This window comes from Fusarium venenatum (genome assembly GCF_020744135.1).
Source record: "Fusarium venenatum strain MPI-CAGE-CH-0201 chromosome Unknown EDB82scaffold_1, whole genome shotgun sequence".
Lineage (NCBI taxonomy): Eukaryota > Fungi > Ascomycota > Sordariomycetes > Hypocreales > Nectriaceae > Fusarium > Fusarium venenatum.
Window position 1 is genome coordinate 4,518,620 of NW_027072129.1, and position 20,274 is coordinate 4,538,893.

General features: G+C 47.7%; 10 protein-coding genes across 10 annotated transcripts; 3 read left to right on the plus strand and 7 right to left on the minus strand.

The window, feature by feature from the left end:
- Positions 1-11: 11 nt before the first annotated feature.
- EDB82DRAFT_44834 (aldehyde dehydrogenase domain-containing protein) lies at positions 12-1,898 on the minus strand. Its single transcript, XM_025730789.2, has 3 exons — positions 1,523-1,898; positions 1,103-1,471; positions 12-1,045 (listed from the first exon to the last, which is right to left on the minus strand). The coding sequence occupies exons 1-3, from the start codon at positions 1,645-1,647 to the stop codon at positions 37-39; spliced, it is 1,503 nt and encodes a 500-aa protein (XP_025589879.1). The 5' UTR covers positions 1,648-1,898; the 3' UTR covers positions 12-36.
- On the minus strand, positions 1,899-4,244 carry EDB82DRAFT_44833 (amino acid/polyamine transporter I). Its single transcript, XM_025730788.2, has 3 exons — positions 2,108-4,244; positions 2,007-2,040; positions 1,899-1,910 (listed from the first exon to the last, which is right to left on the minus strand). Exon 1 carries the CDS (start codon positions 3,984-3,986, stop codon positions 2,313-2,315), a length of 1,674 nt encoding a protein of 557 aa, XP_025589878.1. The 5' UTR covers positions 3,987-4,244; the 3' UTR covers positions 1,899-1,910; positions 2,007-2,040; positions 2,108-2,312.
- Positions 4,245-5,593: 1,349 nt separating this feature from the next.
- On the plus strand, positions 5,594-8,029 carry EDB82DRAFT_440752 (copper amine oxidase). Its single transcript, XM_025730786.2, has 2 exons — positions 5,594-5,836; positions 5,887-8,029. Exons 1-2 carry the CDS (start codon positions 5,734-5,736, stop codon positions 7,887-7,889), a joined length of 2,106 nt encoding a protein of 701 aa, XP_025589877.1. The 5' UTR covers positions 5,594-5,733; the 3' UTR covers positions 7,890-8,029.
- Positions 8,018-10,049, minus strand: EDB82DRAFT_486389 (uncharacterized protein). The gene is made up of 5 exons (XM_065608271.1): positions 9,936-10,049; positions 9,669-9,871; positions 9,241-9,619; positions 8,630-9,195; positions 8,018-8,583 (listed from the first exon to the last, which is right to left on the minus strand). Exons 2-5 carry the CDS (start codon positions 9,831-9,833, stop codon positions 8,143-8,145), a joined length of 1,551 nt encoding a protein of 516 aa, XP_065465546.1. The 5' UTR covers positions 9,834-9,871; positions 9,936-10,049; the 3' UTR covers positions 8,018-8,142.
- A 278-nt stretch (positions 10,050-10,327) lies between these two features.
- EDB82DRAFT_486390 (uncharacterized protein) lies at positions 10,328-11,529 on the minus strand. The gene is made up of 2 exons (XM_025730784.2): positions 11,381-11,529; positions 10,328-11,331 (listed from the first exon to the last, which is right to left on the minus strand). The coding sequence occupies exons 1-2, from the start codon at positions 11,451-11,453 to the stop codon at positions 10,454-10,456; spliced, it is 951 nt and encodes a 316-aa protein (XP_025589875.2). The 5' UTR covers positions 11,454-11,529; the 3' UTR covers positions 10,328-10,453.
- Positions 11,530-11,722: 193 nt separating this feature from the next.
- Positions 11,723-13,891, plus strand: EDB82DRAFT_486391 (uncharacterized protein). Its single transcript, XM_065608272.1, has 5 exons — positions 11,723-11,856; positions 11,909-12,129; positions 12,185-12,446; positions 12,495-12,982; positions 13,033-13,891. The coding sequence occupies exons 1-5, from the start codon at positions 11,837-11,839 to the stop codon at positions 13,827-13,829; spliced, it is 1,788 nt and encodes a 595-aa protein (XP_065465547.1). The 5' UTR covers positions 11,723-11,836; the 3' UTR covers positions 13,830-13,891.
- A 26-nt stretch (positions 13,892-13,917) lies between these two features.
- Positions 13,918-14,864, minus strand: EDB82DRAFT_44945 (uncharacterized protein). The gene is made up of 2 exons (XM_025730782.2): positions 14,421-14,864; positions 13,918-14,361 (listed from the first exon to the last, which is right to left on the minus strand). The coding sequence occupies exons 1-2, from the start codon at positions 14,795-14,797 to the stop codon at positions 14,007-14,009; spliced, it is 732 nt and encodes a 243-aa protein (XP_025589873.1). The 5' UTR covers positions 14,798-14,864; the 3' UTR covers positions 13,918-14,006.
- A 455-nt stretch (positions 14,865-15,319) lies between these two features.
- EDB82DRAFT_44973 (uncharacterized protein) lies at positions 15,320-16,332 on the minus strand. The gene has a single exon (XM_025730781.2). It carries the CDS (start codon positions 16,123-16,125, stop codon positions 15,385-15,387), a length of 741 nt encoding a protein of 246 aa, XP_025589872.2. The 5' UTR covers positions 16,126-16,332; the 3' UTR covers positions 15,320-15,384.
- A 1-nt stretch (position 16,333) lies between these two features.
- EDB82DRAFT_44972 (uncharacterized protein) lies at positions 16,334-17,024 on the minus strand. Its single transcript, XM_065607812.1, has one exon. The coding sequence runs from the start codon at positions 16,778-16,780 to the stop codon at positions 16,463-16,465; it is 318 nt and encodes a 105-aa protein (XP_065465548.1). The 5' UTR covers positions 16,781-17,024; the 3' UTR covers positions 16,334-16,462.
- Positions 17,025-17,509: 485 nt separating this feature from the next.
- Positions 17,510-18,678, plus strand: EDB82DRAFT_486396 (uncharacterized protein). The gene is made up of 4 exons (XM_065608273.1): positions 17,510-17,952; positions 18,008-18,240; positions 18,286-18,387; positions 18,437-18,678. Exons 1-4 carry the CDS (start codon positions 17,654-17,656, stop codon positions 18,625-18,627), a joined length of 825 nt encoding a protein of 274 aa, XP_065465549.1. The 5' UTR covers positions 17,510-17,653; the 3' UTR covers positions 18,628-18,678.
- Positions 18,679-20,274: the final 1,596 nt, after the last annotated feature.

Genomic DNA, 20,274 nt, shown 5'->3' on the forward strand with positions numbered 1-20,274 from the left:
AATGCTAAATGATACTGCTACAGGCCTGATCTCTGTTTATAGCTTTGCTGCAATGTTGACATGTACAGCTTTAATGTTTGAATACGCCGCGAGGCCAGCCTCTCCGAGCTCCCGGCCAATGCCACTTTGCTTCACTCCACCAAAGGGAATTCTCCAGTCACTGTCATTGCTTGAGTTGACCCAGACCATGCCTGCCTCGATCTTCTTGGCTACTTGATGCGCCCTCGTAAGGTTTGTTGTGAAAAGCGCGCTTCCAAGTCCAAATTGCGTATCATTAGCCAAGTGGATAGCCTCATCTTCAGAAGAGAATTTAGTCACAACCACAAATGGACCAAAGACCTCTTCCTGGAAAACACGCATCTTGGGTGTAACATCTGTGAAGACAGTCGGTTCGACAAAGTAGCCCTTTCCATCGCCAACCTTGAATGGTTGGCCACCGAGAGCAAGTTTGGCACCTTCTTTCTTACCAACATCAACGAAGGACAATATTCTTTCATATTGGGCCTTGGTGACTTGGGGACCTTGGAAGGTACTCTCCTCAAAGGGATCGCCGACCTTGGAGATGTTCTTGACTTGGGCTCTGAAAGCATCCATGAACTTGTCGTAGATACCTTCTTGGACGAGGATACGACTTGTGGCAGTACACACCTGACCCTGGTTGTACATGATACCAGCATGAGCCCAGTACGCAGCCAAGTCAACATCAGCATCATCGAAGACGAGAAGTGGGCTCTTGCCACCAGTCTCTAAAGTGATGTTCTTCAGATTGCTGCTGGCCATCTTCATGATTGAGCGTGCTGTAGGTGTAGAACCGGTAAAGGCAATCTTATCGACATCCATATGTGAGGCAAGGGCGGCACCGGCGACGGTTCCAAGACCGTTGACAATATTTACGACACCAGGTGGAAAGCCTGCTTGGACAATAAGGTTGGCGAGGTAGAGGATGGAAAGAGGTGTTTGTTCTGCGGGTTTGAGGATCACAGCGTTACCGCAAGCCAGAGCTGGGCCAAGCTTCCAAGCTGCCATCGCGAGTGGGAAGTTCCATCTATCAACATTGTCAGTAATTAGTCTCTAGTAATGGAAAGGATATTGCTTCACTTACGGAATGATCTGTCCACAAACACCAATTGGTTCACGGATGGTATATCCAAACTTGTCACCTGTCGTCTCGATGACTTGTCCAAACACCTTATCGGCAAAGCCACCATAGTATCTCAATGTCTCAGCGACTTCAGTCACGTCATCATTCAGAGCGACAGAGTAGGGCTTTCCGTTATCCCAAGTCTCGATTGTAGCGAGAATCTCCTTGTTCTCTTCCACAAGAGTAGCAAGACGGCTGAGCAGTTTACCACGCTCAGTGCCTGGGAGGTCTCGCCATGCTGGGTTGCGAAGGGCACGGCGGGCGGCGCGAACGGCTTTGTCCACATCTTCGGACGAACCGGCGTACACGGATGTGATTTCTTGCTCGTTGCTGCAACTGTTAGTAATGGCTTGGTTACCGATAAGTGATAGGGAAACTTACGTTGGGTTTATGGAAGAGATCTTTTCGCCATTGGACGACTTGACCCATTCATTGTTGATGAACAATCCAGTGGGTTGCTTGTAAGTTCGCCCATTGGGGGCAGTAAGTTGGATGTCTAGACTCATTGTGGAGGTATGTATTGATGGGCTGAGATTCTGGAGAAATCTGCTGAGGAGGAAGTCATCCTTGTATGGATTATAATACTCCAGTTATTTGTTGGTATATGCGGCTGCGGAACAACGGGCTAACGGCGAGTGACTCTTTACTGCGGACTTGGGGTTTCATCGTGATGATCCCCCAGACGCAAAAAATGAAAAGTATCGCCCAGTTTCGGACTAGTGGAACGCTATACCCAGCCGGGTCCGATGTGGGGAGGCTTGGAGATACCCTGTATCAACATCAATATGTCTTCTCTTTGCCATATTAAGCAGTCATTCGGCAAAGAATGAAACAGAATTCGGGTAATAGAATGCAATGAGGATACCATCAAAGTGTTCTACCATCCTTTAGGCCGTATGCTGCAAGTATGTATCCCTGTTAGCAGTATGTCAAACTGTAAATCGTATGATAGTTGCGGTTCCGTGCAAAATGTTACCTCAATTTGGGTTTTTGTTCTCAAGGGTCGCTCTATTCCCAAACTGGCAGCAAGATAGGACAAAAAGAAAGTGTAATTTAAATAGAGGGATCTTCGCATGTACAATCTCAATTCTTCGTCATTTAACTAGCAACCAAATGTTTACTACACAACAACTGTCACAGCCACCTATTTACCCTCAACCGCGAATGTCTCTCACTGACCACTGGCCTCACCCACCTGGTGCGGGTGCGGGTGCGGGTGCGGACCCGTGGTATCCGTCTTACCGACGATGTCGACATAGTTGGCCCTCTCGGCTCTCTGTGCATAGATAATGTTCCCTTGCGCCTCCTCAGTCTCCAGATAAGTGATTCGGCCCTTGACGACCCAGAAAACAAGCGTGATAACAAGCATGATGCCAAAAACAGCAATGGCGTAGTTCATGTCGGCCACTGCGGGGTTGGGTGCGGAAGGAAAGAAAAAGAAGACAGTGGTCACTGTGCAGTAGACAACTCCGACCCAGTTGATCACTGACCCGAAACGCCCGAGGCCGAATTCGCCCGGTGGGAGCTTGTCTCGGCCAACGAGGAGAAGAGTCAGAATGGGCATGCCATACGAAACGGTGAGTGCGATGGTGCTGACGCTGAGAATGGCTTCAAGCACAGTCGAGGCAAAAGTATAGAGAATGCCGATGAGTGCCATGACGGCACCTTGAAGCCACAAGGCTCGCACAGGGACTTTCCAGTAGTCATCGACGCGCGCAAAGTAGCCACTGAAGGGAATACCACCGTCTCGAGCAAAACCCCATGTCAATCGAGAAGACGTAGTAACGATTCCAATACCCTGTCCAAAACCGTTGACAATGAACAGCACCAGAAGGACCGTTCCGCCCTGGAGACCAACAGTTTCCTTGAGGAGATCCATAAAAGCAAGACCAGTAGACGGGTTGAGATAGATGTCTGAGTTTACCATGCAGAAGAGACAGACGACCATAAAGATGAAACCAGTAATGGCTCCCATGGTAATCGAGAGCCAGATGATTCTTGGAATGTTCGTTCGGGGTGAGGGAATTTCTTCGACAAGATGGATGGCTGCATCGAAAGCTGTGAGACCGTAGGCTGCTTGCACAAGACCGATAAACCAGGTTACACCATCGGGCCAACCAGTCTGGTTGATCCATTTTCCAAACACAAAGCCCGCAGACTGGAAAGCTAAATCTTCCTTGACGCCGACGGAAATCAGCATCGCCATGCTGATAATAACGAAGAGACTGGCGAAGGAAATGCCCACAAAGTTGTTAAACCACGGGAGAATGACATCCTTGCGACATGCCACAACATTGAAAAGTGTCATGACAATAGTAACACCAACATAGACTAGAAACAAAACCCAGCCTTTATCAGCACCTGTCCAGTCTGGCTTGAAGAGAATCTTCATCTTGAGCAGAAACTCAGACATGAAGGCAATCTGAGACGCAGACAAAGTGATCCAGCCAGTCATGTTGATCCACGCGCAAAGATACGAAGTGAATCTACCAGCAGGAGTAGGCCATAGTCTCGAAATCCAATAGGCCTGTCCCATCGCGGTGGGCATGCTGCTGCACATCTCTCCCAGTGACACGGCGACACAGATGTTACATGCAAAGACAAGCACAAGACCCCAGAGGATGGCGATGGGACCTCCAGCTGTCAAACCGCTGTCGATTCCCTGTGCAAAGGTTGACCACGTGCCTAGTACCGAGAAGGCAAGAGCAAGCATGCTCCACATGCTGAACTTGCGCGTGAGGCTCTGGTCATGGCCAAAATTGGCAAGATCTTCTGCATCGCGAATGGCTTGGGGGGTTGAAGGTTGGCGCTTGAGCGCAGAGTTTGTCTCGACGTCGTTGGTCATGGCCGCGTCTGACAATGACCGCGTCGAGATAGAGATTGAAATGACGTAAGTGAGGAGGAATGAAAGGCGACGGGCAGCCTTGTGAAGGTGAAAATGCGAGTTAGACGATTTTGCGACTCAAATGAAGTGGTACAAAGGAGGGGAAAGGGAAATAAAGAGTGAGCGCCGCTGCTTATATCGAATTTACCTCAGCTTGGCTCGCCGACGAACGGACCAAGGGGTTTGATGAGCTACAAAGACGTAGGTAGACTGATAGAGAGATATTGGGGTAGAGAGCTGAACAGATTAGGTATCTCGTAGTGACCTGGGCCGGGCTGTGTGACAACCCGAGAATAACACGGATAGTACTGTATAGAGTGTGTCTAGTTCAAACAACCTTCTGTAAAGAGCGTAGACTACCTAACTAAAACCCCAATTGTGCTACTCCATCACTGAAGATGAGGAGGGACACGAAGAAAAACCTGGTAGGAAAAGGGCGCATTTGGATTAGTTTGGGCAGAGATAAGGGTGTCACTGTTATCTCTGACCCTGGTTCATTCTGCCCTGCCCTGAAAAATGAAAACTCTTCAGTACGTCATTACTGTCAGTGCCCGTTCCTGGCGTGTATTCTATCGCGACAAGACGAGTTTCGCAACGCGACAAAGACATGAATCCTTCTGGAGTCTGTAACTCATGCAGCCACAGGGAACAACGATTGATCTGCGGGGAAGAAAACCTTCCCCATGGGGAATTCCGATTGACGATTGAGCGATGGCATTCCATTACGTGATGAGTAGGAGTTGCGATGCCAGTCAGATCATGGTTTGTTCCCCGTTGCAATCTTAGGTAATTCAGCGACTTCCAGTAACTGACCGGGCCGGTCGTATCGAAGTGAGACGACATCTTGAACAGCTTGTGGCAAAGAGCATGGGACCCTGCTCGGTTATCTCGGTGCATTTAACTTCTTATCGTCTGTTACCAAAACCTTCAAAATATTACCCCTAAAGGGTTTAGCTTCACATAAGCAAGTTACAGGGTACGAAAGCTGAGAAACAGCTACTGCAAACAGTTAGACAGACACAAAATGAGGGGAAGCTCTGGTCTAATTGGCTCTGCAGGGTGTCAAGTGACAGAGCCTCCTCCAGGTCACGCAGATGCAGGGCGAAACGAGGCAAACGTGATGGTTCCAATAACACGTTCAGTCTGCTAGATAACAGCAAGATAAGGTATTTGGCGGGTCACCCCTCATTTGGAAACTTTGTTCAATTCAATGCCTCTCTTCGGATAGCTTCAGTATAGCGTGTTTAACTGCCGGGGATGGAGACGGCAAAAATGTAATTGTATTGCGCTTTTGGGGTAACAGACTGCAAAACCAAGTCAGATCTGATCTCGGCTAACTTTCCATAGCGCGGCCCCGTAGTCTCAATGTCTCGTTTCCTGTGCCCGTCTTACTTACAGTCCAGCGGAGTCAATGTAAGGCGGAGAGTGGAGATGGGGAGCGGAGCGGTGTCATGGAACAGCGGCGCTACAGTGGACTCTTTCCCTCTTCTTTGTTCTGTACCGTTTGTACTTGCATCGTCTATAAGAAGCTGTCATCCTCAATCAAAGTTATTGTTTCTGTCCAAGATCAACAAAGACTGTCTCACTTACCGACTCTAAGCTTCAACACATACCCAACAACATAACACCAATTAAGACTTGCAACACTTGCAACCCTTGTATTGCATCTACCGTATGGCACAGTCGCTTAGTCCAGACAACATTCATCATGATTCCAGACACCTCTTCTATCGCCGGCTACACCATCTTCCGGGAAGAGCCCAACGACGCCGCTCCAGATCTGTCTCAAATTGAGCATACTCATCCTCTTGGTAATTCACCTTTTAATCTCTTCTACTTAATTGACTGCTTACAATTACAGATCCTCTTTCAATTGATGAGATCCGTGCCGCAACAAAACTCATCCGTGATTATGCAAGCCCCAAGACTCTCAAGTTCAACTGTCTCACCCTTCGAGAGCCCAAAAAGGCCGAGTATGCTGCCTTCAAGGCCCGCACCGGCCCTCGCCCTGCTCGTCGCGCTTTCGCAATTGTGATTGAGCGCGGAACCGGCCAGGTTGCGGAAGTCATTGCCAACATTCGCGAGGGCAAGGTCGAAGAGTGGAAGCCTGTCACTGACGTTGGTCCTACCCTGACTCTTGAGGATCTTGATGTTTGCGAACGCATTGCCCGCAAGGACCCCCGAGTCATTCGAGCTTGTGAGGAGCTTGGAATCACCGATATGGAGAAGATCTTTATCGATGCTTGGGCTATCGGATTTGATGACCGTTGGGGTTATGAGAGACGTCTCCAGCAGGGCTTGGTCTATTACCGTGCTTCACCCAACGACAACCAGTACGCTCACCCTCTCGACTTTTCCGTCGTTCTCGACACCGAGAAGGAAGAGGTTCTCGCTGTGGATGTTCGTCTCGTCAACGGCGAGCGAACCAAGATTCCTCTTACTTCTCACAACTACATGCCCGAGTTCATTGGCGAGAACTACATTGATGGCACTCTCAAGCCCATCAACATCACACAGCCCCAGGGCGTGTCTTTCCGCATGCGTGGCAACGAGATCTCCTGGGCGGGCTACAAGATGCACATTGGCTTCAACTACCGCGAAGGTATTGTCCTGTCGGATGTCCGCATGGAAGACCACCACGAGCACCGCGAGCGCACTCTCTTCAACAGAATCAGTGTTGTCGAGATGGTCGTTCCCTACGGCAACCCCGATCCCCCTCACCACCGCAAGCACGCCTTCGATGTCGGTGAGTATGGAACTGGTCTCATGACCAACTCTCTGAAGCTGGGATGTGATTGTAAGGGAGCTATTCACTATCTCGATGCCGTCATGGCCACTGGCGAGGGTGATCCCGCTGTCATCAAGAATGCCATCTGCATCCACGAAGAAGACAACGGTCTTTTGTACAAGCACACCGACTACCGCGACGGCAGCGTTATCTCCGCCCGTGATCGCAAGCTTATCATTTCGCAAATCATCACAGCTGCCAACTACGAATACGGCTTCTACCACACCTTTACACTCGATGGAACATACAAGCTTGAGATCAAGCTTACTGGCATGTTGAACACCTACTGCATGCACCCTTCCGAGACAGCTGCTCCCTACGGCACTGAAGTGGCCCCCACTATCAACGCGCACAACCACCAGCACATCTTCTCTCTCCGTGTCGACCCTGAAGTCGACGGTCCCAACAACACTATTGTTCAAAATGATGCTCTTCCCTCAGAAGAAGAAGTTGGATCTCCTCAGAACCCCTACGGAAACGGCTTCTACTGCAAGAACACACCATACAAGACTGCCAAGGACGCATCTTCAAATTACTGCCACGAGACAAGTCGCTCTTGGGCTATCACAAATCCCAGCAGCATCAACCCTTCCGCCAAGAAGCCCGTCGCCTACAAAATTCTCAACAACAATTGTCCCGGCCTTTTGGCCAAGCCTGGCAGTGTAGTCTACAACCGTGCTGCTTTTGCGCGCAAGAGTCTCTGGGTGACGCCTTACAAGGACTACGAGATCTTCCCCGCTGGTGACTACGTCTGTCAGTCAACGGGTATTGAGAACCACCCTCACAACAGCAACATCATTGACTGGGTGAATCGAGACGAGCCTATCGAGAACACAGATGTCGTCTGCTATATCCAGTTTGGATTGACACATTTCCCACGAACTGAGGATTTCCCTGTCATGCCTGCTGAGCCCGTTAGTGTTATGCTGCGAGCATCAAATTTCTACCAGAAGAACCCTGGTTTGTGGGTTCCCCCTTCAGCACTCTGTGTTGATGCTGCCTCGAAGGATGCTTTCGCTGAGAAGAAGGAAGAGCCTGCTTCTTGCTGTGCCAGCAAGAGCGTGCCTAAGCTTTAGAGACGAGGATGGTTAATGAGTTTGATGTGAGGTTAAAATTGGATTAGCATTGATTGTTTGGAGTCTTAGTTTTGCATTATTAAGTAGCAAGTTATAATACCAAATATTGGATCAGTATCTAAATTGATGCAAATTGTTAAATATCTTCTCTCGAATCACCATATGGTTATGCTTGTCTGTGGTGTTATAAGCAGCCATTACGACCGCAATGCCTGTATAAAATATGAAGAAGCACCTAACAAGCTAGAAATAACTAGCCACGTCGTCCACCACGATGGAAGTACTTGATGTTTTTCTCATCAACCATCCGGTACTCTAAATCGTCCCAGTTAATAAAAACACTCCTCCACCAAAACATAAACTGCCAATCAGGGAACATGATGGTATTTCTGCCTGATTTCTCATCAATGAACCAAGAGGTGCACCCTGTAGCCCATACCAATCCCTTTGCCTTTTCTTGAACATCATGTACATCCTGTTGTTCGGCTGCAGTTGTGATTTCGACGATGTCTACCTTGCCTACAAGGACAGGCCGAATGGCGCTCAAAGTAAAGTTGAATTGGCATTCGGTGGTGTATATAACCGAGAGATGACCGCTGAGCGTATTTGGACCCATCATGATGAAGAAGTTCGGAAAGCCCGAGAGACAGGTTCCGAAGTATGATGAGGCTGCCCCGTCACTGATTCGATTCCACTGCACATGTCAATATCTGGTTAGTACGTATGTGGAAAAGACTGACATGTTCGTTGATGGTGATTCCATCTTTCCCATATATCTTCATTGGAAACAATGGTGTCTGAGTCTCAAATCCATGAGCAAGGACAATTGCATCAGCAGCCACAAACTTCCCGGATTTTGTTCTGACACCCTTCGACTCGATGTTCTGTATAGGGTCATTGTACACCAGCTCGACGTTGTCTCGGTGCAAACAAGCAAGATAGTCAGTATCATTTACCCTCCTCTTACAACCTATCTCAGTCTTTGGGATCAGGAAGTCAAGGTATCTATCAGGCGCCGTCTTTCGTATGTACTCAACCGTTTCCTCTGTCCATTTTCCTCGCGTCTTGAGCCCGTTGGTGACATGGAAACCTGCAAAATCCCTCTCTTTCTGATAATACAGCCAAGCACGATAGATGCGCATAGCAAGAGGAACCCATCGCATGGTCCACTTGAAGATAGTCGAGTAAGTAGGGTTTGGACGCTCGGATAGCCAGTGTGCTTGTCTTGCAAATTGTGTTACTTTTCTGACAGCTGTATCACCAGAGCTAATAACTGGGAGGACTTGGGTTGCGCTGCAGCCATTGCCTATGATGATCAGCGGTCGAAACTCATTGTTTAGAACATACTCACCTATGACAACAACGTCTTTATTGTGCCAATTGAAAGAATGATCCCACTTTGCTGTATGAAATAAACGTCCCTCGAAATCAGATGCACCAGGAATATCGCACTCCTTGGGAATAGACAGCGCACCAACGGCCGAGACAAGGACCTTTGCGCGACGTGTACTGACTTCGGATGTTCCAAGATCTCGAATAGAAACTTCCCAAATACCAGTCCGCTCATCCCATCTGGCAGACTCAACGATCGAATTAAGTCTCACGTGTCTGCCAATATCATACTTGTTTGCAACGTCTCTAAAGTAAGCCTCGATCTCAGGCTGCGAAGCATATTTCTGTGACCAATTGGGATTGAGAGCGAAGGAGTAAGAATAGAAATGCGAGGGCACCTGGTTTACATCGTCAAATGAAGTTTCCCTCATGCATGGGTTCACTCACATCACATCCACAGCCTGGGTAACTGTTGACATTCCACGTTCCGGCAATGGCAGAGCTCTTTTCGATAATCCCAAAGTTTCTAGTCCCAAATTTTTGAACGAGTTGGACGCCGAGACCAATGCCTGACATTCCGGCTCCGATAATGAGGACATCTGTCTGGGCCATGATGATTCGTAAAGAAGTAATGAGATGTGCGATACACACTATAACGAATATTCATTCAGCTCAGTAGAGTGACTATATTTATACGCTGAAGTGTAGTCTTACCATCATATCAATCCATCTCCTCGACTTTCCCTGTGTCGTGATCATTGTTCGCAGCCATTACATCGACGACTTTCCACAACTCAAAACAGTAATCAAGCCGAGGTGATACAAGTACGTCACTTTCCTCAGCAATCCAGGAAATCTCGGCCGAAAGGGTATCACATAAACTTCGGCTTTCGAAACAACGAGATAAGCCGACAACAACAAGCGGGGGTTCCATTCGCGTGGGGTACCGTATGCAATGAACCAGGGCAAAATGGTGGCGTGAGAGGGGAAACGGGAACAACTCAGACATTCAAAGTCACTTGACTACCGCCAGTTACTGAATTTGGTAACCCGCACATGTATTGATGCCACTACAACATGCAAGGGATGTATCATAATTAGTGACAGGAAGTGAAGCGAAAGGGCATCTTGCCCGCAGCAACGTTGACAAAAACAGTTGAAGAGACAGAGACGGTTTGACGATTCACAAATTCCGTATTCGGCATCGTCCTATCAAACTAACAGGCTTTAAATTACAACTTGTAGCCCCAAATGTCCTTCTCACCAAGCCAATGCCAAACATTCGCATCCCCTTCCTCCCAATTACTGGTTGAGAATCCCTTGGTAGGATCCTTAAAATCCGGCCCCGGATCATTGAAAACCTGAACTTGGCGGGTATTATCTTTCCCAACCTCCAATACAGTACCTCCAAGATGCTTTTCGCTCTCCATACATTCCAGCATCGCCACTGCACATTCGTAAGGTGTGACCCACGCGTCCTGCGCCTCGTTCACGTACTTAATCTTTTCTGTGTCTTCCGTCCATAGAGGCGTGCGCACCACACCGGGAGCAACTGCGTTAACTCGTATACCGACTTGTTCAAGATTTGCTAGACATCGAACAAAGCCTGTGATTCCGAATTTGCTCGCACCATACATGGGTGCTCTGAAGACAGGGATTTGAGCGGCGATAGAAGAAATGTGGATAACTCGCTTTGGATTCTCAAGTGATGCCTTTTCCCCGGGACCATGCAACCAGTAGGAAACAGCCATTTGAGTGGCCCGAATGGGATGGGTGAGGTTAATATCGAGCAGCTTGTAACCATCACCTTCAAGATCATCTTGGCTCTCAGGAGATCCTGGCGGATGCCAGAAGTGGGACCAGGTAGGCTCGTAGACACCTGCACCAGGACAGACGATGTCAAAGTCACCGAATTCTTTGATAGTAATTCTAAAAGCGTTCGCCAGATCTTTCCAGGATGTTACGTCTGTTTTGACAAAGACTGCCCGTGGTGAGGAGGATGACGAGTATTGAGACACTAGATCTTGGGCTTCTGGTCGAAGGGAGAGATCTGCGATGGCAACATTGCAGTTCTTAGAGAGGAGAATTTTAGCGAATTCATAGTTGATTCCTTGACATGTGTTAGTCTCTTGTCTTTACAGTTGCCTCAATGCACTAACCTGAACCGGCTCCAGTGATAATGGCAGTTTTGCCAGACACAGAGAATGACTTGTTGGGTTGAGAGGTCATCATTGAATGAAGTAAAACAAAAATGATAAAGATGTCCTAGTCGATTTGTAGTCTTTGAATGATGATAATGAGTGTAGTTAAGATTATATATAGTATCGGAAGTGATCCCGGCATCAGCCAACGTCAGCTTCCTCTTTATGCCCCGCTTATCAATCTGTCACATCTTGTCTATACGTAGTACTCGTGTGTGTGTATCTCCACAGTTCCCCTCCTCGCCTTGATGACTTCATTAGAACTAGCTCCCTCGGCTTCATTTCCTCTCCAAAACATCACAATTTACCCACTGACGACACACCTGAACCGAGTGGACCTGATATACTTCTCGCCTCAACAACCTCATTTTTTCTAGTCGCATTTCTCGCTTGACTTTCTCAACTCAGAAAGTAATGCGCTCTTTTTCAGGCTGGTAAGATCTCCCTCGCCACGCCAACAACAAATAAGCTGATTGAGGTTCCCAGTGAAACGTGCAGAAGCAGGAAATTGAAGTGCGATGAAGTCAAGCCAATTTGTGGGGCCTGTACCAAGTCTTCACGGTCATGCAGCTACTCCAGAAGATCAGTGTTTCGACCGTTCCAGAGTTATGGCGTGAAAAACAAGAATGACGACCTGAGCTTTGGTTCAGGAGATAGTCAACATGTTTTTGATGACGATCATGTATGGCTTAAAGTTCCCGAAGAGCGTATGTCTGATTTTGTTGACTTAAGCTTATGCTTGCGCTTATGAGGACTTTCTAGTTCACTTCGTTTACATCGAGGATCCATATACTGAGCAGGACGACACGATAATTGATGCCACTATCTCTGGAGAAGAAACCTCTGAAACAACATATCCAGTATCCGTATTGTGGAGGCATCAGGATTCTCCAATCATTAATGGCAAATCGTATTCCGAAGACTCTGTTCCACAAGAGACGCGTAATTATGACAAGCATGCTGTTGATTCAAGACTGGCAACGCTTCATCTCATCAAACATTACAAACAAGGTCCCGGCACTTGGTGAGTTCTCTGCATAAAATTACACATCTCAAAGTCTAACCATATAAGGTTCGACATATTTGATACTGGTTGTTACTTTTCTGGAAAAGTCCCCGTCAAAGCCGCTTCGAGTCCCCTCCTCAAATCTGCCATTTGCGCCATTTCTGCGAAGCATTTATACCGTCTCAGGAAGAACAAGTCCCAATCACCCCTTAACCCGATACCCCGAGACACAATCTGGTCGTCTTATGACTGGCACTATGAATCTGCCAAGCACTATGACGAAGCCATCAATCATTTGAGAAGCGCAGTGGATTTACAGACTTATGAGAATGACCTCAGTGAGAAAGAGGATATGCTAGCGGCTGTTGCGATTCTATGTATCTATGAGCTTATGGATGCACCTGGAACGGCATGGAGAGCACACTTGAGTGCCTTACCGCTGTTCAAGTCGACAGAAGATCCTTCGAATCTTCCCTCACCGATAGTCATTCCCAGAACCGCCATCCAAGGGCCTATTCTCTGGAGTTTGGCGAGGCAAGATTTACTATGCGCATGTAAGACTAGCCTTGCCACTTTATCATGTTTTATATCTCACAAGTATTAGTTATCAGCCAAACACAGACACGGCTCGACTTGAAGGACGTCCGTCTCTGGCAAAATGCAGGTCTTGCCACTACTGAAGATGGTACTCTGATGCCCTTCAGCCCGCTGTGCTCGGCAGACATTCGGACCTCAGCCGACATAGAAGAAGACACCAAAAGTAACGAGTTGACCTGGTTAATAGGTAAGCTTTCGAATCATCTCACATCGGGCGACGCCATCAATCCTACAGACTATGCACTGCCGCATGGTCAGCGGCCTACAATTGGGGTGACTCAGGAGCGTCTACTCGAGCGCTGGGAGATGTTGATGTCAGAATTCAAAAAATGGCACGACAGCCTTCCTCGGACGTTTATACCATATGCCCGAACACCATACCCATTGAGAGACTTGCCCTCACAATCATGCTTTACTACTTTCGATCAGGTATGGTACGAGTTGCCGATTTGCGCTGCTACTATGCAAAACTACCACATGGCAATGATACTACTCCTCGTGAATCAACCACAAGAATCCACATTTATCCGCTCAACTGTCTCAGCGCGGTTAAATTCGTACAGAAAGATCCAAAAGGATGTACGCTATTACGCAAAGGAGATATGTGGAATCAGTCTCGCTGATCCAAGTGATCCGGTGAGAGCCAATTCTGTACAGGCACTTTTTGTCGCAGGACAAGTCTTCCATGAAAAGGAAGAGCAACACGCAGTTTTGAAGCTGTTGGAAGATGTAGAGAGGGATTTAGGATGGACGACGAGGTTTCACAGGGCAAAACTGGTTGACGAGTGGCCGAAAGACTTTTAGCTGTATGTGAAATGCAGCTCTACGTGGTAATAGTAGAATTAGCTTTCTGAAGATAAGACTTAGAATTGAAATTATTGATAAAGAACAGGTCTAAGTGATCCTAGGAATGATTCTGTAGTATAAAGTAGATCAAGTATGGAACTTCAAACTCGCAACCATGGGCGTTGTTCGTCCATATCAGTCTCCACGAATTGCTCCGTTGCAGTCTCGAGTCAAGGTAACGTCATCGAGAAGGATAGTGAGGTCATCGTACTCTCCAGAACAATCAATTTTGAATGAGATAGCGACTCCTACAACAGAAGTGCCTCCGCTGGACCAGGTCTCACTCTCCGAATTCCAACCTGAACGTTCATAAGGATTAGCGGCCGGAAGCGCGTCGCTACCGATCTTGGGTTGGATGGTACAACTAAATCCTTGGAGCCCAACTACGGTAGGTACAGACCATCGATAAGATAATCTATAATCGCCATCTAGGGTGGGCAAATTCTGGGCGATCTGATTGGAACCCTGACCATACTGAAACCCAAAGGACCTATGCTGGGTATTAGCGTCTATCACCAATACTACTTCAAGCATCATCGGGGATCTTACACAGCATTGGGAGCGGAATGAGCGCCATTATCAGTCAGGCTTCCACTGCTCGTCCAAGGCGAAAGATCGTTGTTGTCGTCGAAGCCTGGGTTGGAAACAACTTGAGTTTCGACACAGTTTGGTGCTTCGGAAGTCGTGGTGCTTGCAGCAAGCGTGGTTGGTGTGACTTCATCCAGGACAGTCGATGTAGTCTCAGCCACAGCCGTGGGGGTAGTCTCGATCAAGGTCGTCAACGTTGTAGACTCAGACACGGGTAAAACAATCGACGAGGTCTCACTATCGGCCAAGCTTGTGGCAGTAGTGGGCCGACAAGGGCCGGCTTCGGCTCCGAGGAACATAGCGGCAGCCGCCACAGCGAGAATGGATCGAGAAACCATCTTCGAGAAGGACGATTTTAAACGAATGGAAGCGACTAAAGTATCGCGAGTCAAGTAAACACAAGAGGTTGCAAGAACAAATCCATGTTTTCGCAGTCTATGGTCCCCTATTTAATTGTTTGTTAAATTGTCAGAACGGTTTGGGGCTGAACTAGCTCCACGCTAATGTCAATAGTTTGGCAGACTATTGATTCCAGGGTTGCATTCTGTATTTTATTTTTATTTTGACAGCACGCAAGGTTGCTAACTAATCGCAGGATGGGAAAGGTCTTGTAGAGGTGTGACAAGCCGATAAGATAGGGGAAAAGGTAAGGGCTCGTTGCTAGTAGTCAAGGTAAAGTTCAGTATGTAGACGTCCGATGTCAAGCCTTATAAATCATTCAACTGTATTTCGTGTCCTTTTTACTACTGTATCCTCTATTTGGTGTGGTTTTTAAAGATCATACTCAAGCCCTGAAGCTCTTTGTATAGATGCCGTCTCAGCGCGTTCCTACCCTTCTATCTTTGTTTTGGAGGATGTAATACAGAGTGCCATCATCTCACTCCCTCATGTGATTTGGGATTATACTATCATCAAGCTGTTCTGATCAATTTTTCGTGACTTCCTCCAGGTAAAAGCCGCCTCCTTCATACTCAACACAACTTCCAAAAACTGCACCTCTACCAGTTATCTCGTCAAGGTAACTAAAGTATGCGGTTTCTTCTGATCCCTCTAGGATCCAGTAGCCAATAGTTATCTCGCCATCTCCAAGAACGCCGTATGGCCGATCTGGATAGTTATCCTGATATGGAAGCTTTACAGTACTCAAATTGCCATTGTCATCTCTCCAGATCTGCCTGTATGAGCCCCATTCTATCCTTGTTTCGATACCATCTTTATACTCCACCTTTGCGTCGCAGAGTGCAAAGTCGAAAAGGTCGCTGTGTAATGCAAATGAGCATTCGACTAGATGTGTCATCCGCCGTACAAATGGATCCAGGCGGTTCAAGATTATGCCCGTATGATTAAAGTGGTCGCCCCCAAATAGTTCATGATAGTCGTCCAAGGGAAGATATACGTAAAGTCGACGAAGGTTGGGGAATTGGGACAGTGAGACGAAATCCAACAATTGGTCGAAACTGTATACGTCCAGATCCTCCCAGAATTTCCTCGAATCGGGCGTTCTGCAGGATCGTATTGGCCAGGTGACCTCAAGTGAGGTCACTAGCTCAAGCCTTTGGTGTAATAGTAATTTCGGGAGATGCTTGAGCACGCATGTATCTTCCAATATTAAAGTGTTGGTGGAGTAGAGTATATCTATAGTTTCGATATAACTAGAGATTTTCATTAGTGCGGGTAGTGGAAAGGTAGTAAGTGATGGGACATCTTAATTTTGACGACAGGACAGCAGCCAGCCCATTACTCCTATGTGGCATGCTGACGGACCATCTTGACGTCTCCAGGCTTCACAAATTTCTGCACTCCCACCATTCCGGCATTAGTCAGCACATGGGCCCTGAGAGCCACCTCGTGTCATGGGTCATAGTTTCCCAGAATCACTAGGATGAACGCGATGGCATCTTGAGCCCCACCATCGCCAATTTTTGTGGCTGTGTCTCGTCCACTAGGCGTTTGATACGACGTTTTGCTCTGTTGTCATCATCTAGAGGTCCGCGAGCAATGTCTCAATGAAGATTCTGAGAAGGCTCACGAGGGACATCAGGATAGTCGCATTCGATAAACAGGTGAAGACGTGTATCACCAAATGTCAGGCGAAGGATGTCTCTTCGAATATTAGGTGGAACTTTGAACCAGAAGGAAGACCCTTGGTAACGTGGTGTCGGTGCTGAATTAGCCCCAGACTCAGAAGACAGGTCTGGCGTTAGGGCGCGAGGTCGTGGACTAGGCAATACAGGAAGCTTCTTAAGCTGAGCCGACCAATACTCGTTCCAACTCCGCTCCCGAGTGTCAGAATCGCAAGGTGAGCTAGGACTAAAGGCCATTTTGGGAGGGTTATACGGCAGTGCGAGATAATGTTAGATCAAAGATTGAAAGAGTATGTTGAGATTAAGTAACGTAACGTTAAACTGGCATTGACTGTTGTTTTGGGTTGTTTCATAGTAATTGTTCACCAGCCTACACAATCAAACAATAACCGAGCGCTAAAAGTGGAGTTACAGTGTCCATCGTGTTGAAACAACCTCAGCGCTTATCAAGTACAGCAACAATTCAGCCTGGTAGACTGGCTAGACCACTTTCAAGAAATTGCAGTTGCTTTGAGAGGCATTAGTTTAAACATCAAACTCTACATTGAATTGAACAGGTGGGCGGATCGCAAATGAATAGATTGGAAAGGACCAGTTGGAAATATCAGTGCTCTCTTGGGCCACATAATCTCAGAGACTGATCCGATATGTGTTTCTGTTGAGCACCAGATCAGTGGCGCTTATTATGCAACCTGCCTCGCTGGATCTGGATCAATGACGGCTTCGGCAATGTAAGAAGGAAAATATACTATCTTAGTCGTACTTATCTTCATGTTCGGCATTTTGCACAAGTAATATGGAGTGTAGACTTCATCATCAGAGAAAGGCATTGTTACTCGGCTTGATTGCTTCGTTGGGGGAACAGAATTTTGTTGCCTAATTTTAGTCATTTTAGTTACATTCGCCTTGATGCCCGTTTACGAATCAGCATTGTAACGCCAAACTCAATATCGGAACCCACTATCTCCCATTTTATGTACTCGTCGGGCCTCATTTCAGAGATGCATCTCATAACGGCATTCTTTCCGATGTCCCCGGACTTTGAATTATCTGCATAAATACCAACAAAGTTCAAGCATATTTAACCACCATCAAACTTCTTTATCAATCATGAGCACATCAACGCTTGGGACACGACTCAAAGGCAAAGTCTGCATCGTGACAGGCTCCTCCTCTGGGCTCGGCCGCTCAATAGCACTAGGCTACTCACATGAAGGAGCCTTGCTTGTCTGCGCAGATCTGCAACAGGATGCACGGGCACAACTGAATGGCGAAGAAGAGATAAGCACCGATGAACTAATCAGACATAGGGGTGGCAAAGCCATTTTTGTGCAGACGGATGTTAGCAAACGTACTGCTGTGGAGGAACTCGTCACTAGAACAGTCATTCAGTTTGGCCGAGTGGATGTGTAAGTTGTCACACTCATGCTGCGGTGAGAATGCAGACATGTTGACAGGGTACAGATTGGTCAACAATGCGGGCATCTCGATCGAGGCAGGCAAGACACCATGCCGAATTCACGAAACTCCAGAGGAGTGGTGGGACTTGACCATGGCTGTCAACCTAAAATCAATCTTCTTGGCCAGCAAGTATGCTATTGCTCAAATGCTGAAGCAGGAGAGAAATGAATCTGGTGATCGGGGGTGGATCATCAATATCTCATCCATCTTTGGTGTAGTTGGGGGATACACCATCCGTAAGTACACCCTGAGACGAAGGTAGTGGCTAGCTAATGGGCCAGCTTCCTATGCCGCTTCCAAAGGAGCAGTGTCAAACCTCACTCGGTCTGTCGCGTTGGACTATGCAAAAGACGGTATCCACTGCAACGCCATCTGCCCTGGTTGTATGTTTGCCTTCTCTTGTGTAAGGCTATTTACTAATGAGCCGTGTAGACACCGAGACAGCCATCTTTGCTGACACCATTAAGATGCACGACAAGGAAAGCATTCGAGCGAAGCACCCACTGCATGGAACAGGTACACCACAGGACCTTGTGGGGGCAGCCATCTTCCTCGCGAGCCAAGAGGCAAGATGGATCACTGGGGTATGTCTGCCGGTTGATGGAGGATTCACAGCGCAGTAAAAGCCACAAGTTAAGACAGATCTGGTAATCTAGGCTCACGATTTGAAGACAATCCATTCAATTTATCTGTATTCAAAAACTATAAAATATCCATTATGATCCTTCGCAATAAATACCATAATTCCATCTCTTATGTAAATCAGATGTGTCCATATACCCATATACTCTTGTTACAAATATCGCGTCGCTCGTCTCATCTTTTGAAAAACCGTTCTACATGCTATACCCGCTTGCTACTCAAACAGCCCCAAAGATCCAAAACAGATATACCACCCAGACTCAATGAAAAGTGACAAACGAGTGTTGAAAGGAAAGTTGACAAAGGAAATGATTTCAAATGAATGCCGGCCTTGACTGTTCTTGGTATAGAGAGATACAGTACAAGATCGTGTTGTGTTGACTTGGCCCATCTTTATATCAAGAGTAGGTCAAAGTCATGTTGTGTTTTTTTGTTGAACATGGCCAATCTCTGACAGAGATGGATAATTAGGCCATGTCGTGATGTGTTGTTAAATGTTGTGTTGTAATGGTTGTTGTTATAATTAGATGTCGGTTCTCTCAATGTGGAGGACATCCTTGAGCCATTCAACTAGTCACGAATCCGCAGATCCGTCAGACCGAGACCCCGACCTCGAAACAGCCGAGTCAAGGTTTCGCCTGCGTACGATAGAGCTCCTGTAAACTGTTAGTAAATAATCATTATGCGATTCATCAAAGGAGTTCAACTTACAGTCCCTTTTCCCGAGGATCCCTCACGATGACAAGCTCTTGTGCCCGCTTGGGATCCTTGATAGACTTCCTTCCCTTGGAGCTCGCTCTGGGAGCACCGCCACCGTTGTTGATCTGAGCCACCAGTGCGGCAATCTGAGTCTCGAGAGAGTTCACCTTGGATGCAGCAGCCTTCTGAGCCTTCTTGGCATCGTCAAGCTTCTTCATAAGATTGTTGTTCTCGGTCCTCAGTGCGTTGAGAATCACAGCCTCACGCTCAGCGGTCTCGAGCTTCTTGTTCAGCTCGTCTCGTTCGGCGATGAGAGCGGCGATCTGCTCCTCAGCGGCAGTTAGCCTGGTCTTGAGATCGTCGCGGTCGGTAGTGACCTCATCGGCCTTCTGCTGGAGGGCGGTAGCCTCTTCTTGCAGCGTGGTGAGCTTCTGGGTAATCTCATCACGCTCGGCAGTGAGCATGTCAACGCTAAGTTGAAGACGACCTGCGTTCTCAGCCGTGGCTTCGAACTTGATAGTGAGGTCGTCGTGCTTTGTTGTCATGGCAGTAACAGCTTCTTCGGCAGTAGTGAGTTTCTCCTTGAGCTCAGTGTTCTCCACTTCTAAGGCTGGGGGAGCAGGCGCTGCTTCAGGCTCGGGGGCTGCTGGCTCAGGAGTTGGATCCGCAGCCGTCTCCTCAACTGTAATCTCAACCTTTTCCTCGACAGCCACTTCGGCCTCGGGTTGAGCTTCTACGCGCTCAAGCTCGGGTGCAGGGGCAGCTTCGATCTCAGGTTCAGGAGCAGGGTCGCCCTCTGGTGCGGGAGGAGAGTCAGCAGGAGGACCCTCTCCTTCAGGTACTGTCGTCTCCTCCTCAACAATGATGACGTCCTCGACAATAGTCTCGGGTACATCCTCAACAGAAGCAGGCTCCGGCACCTTGACAGG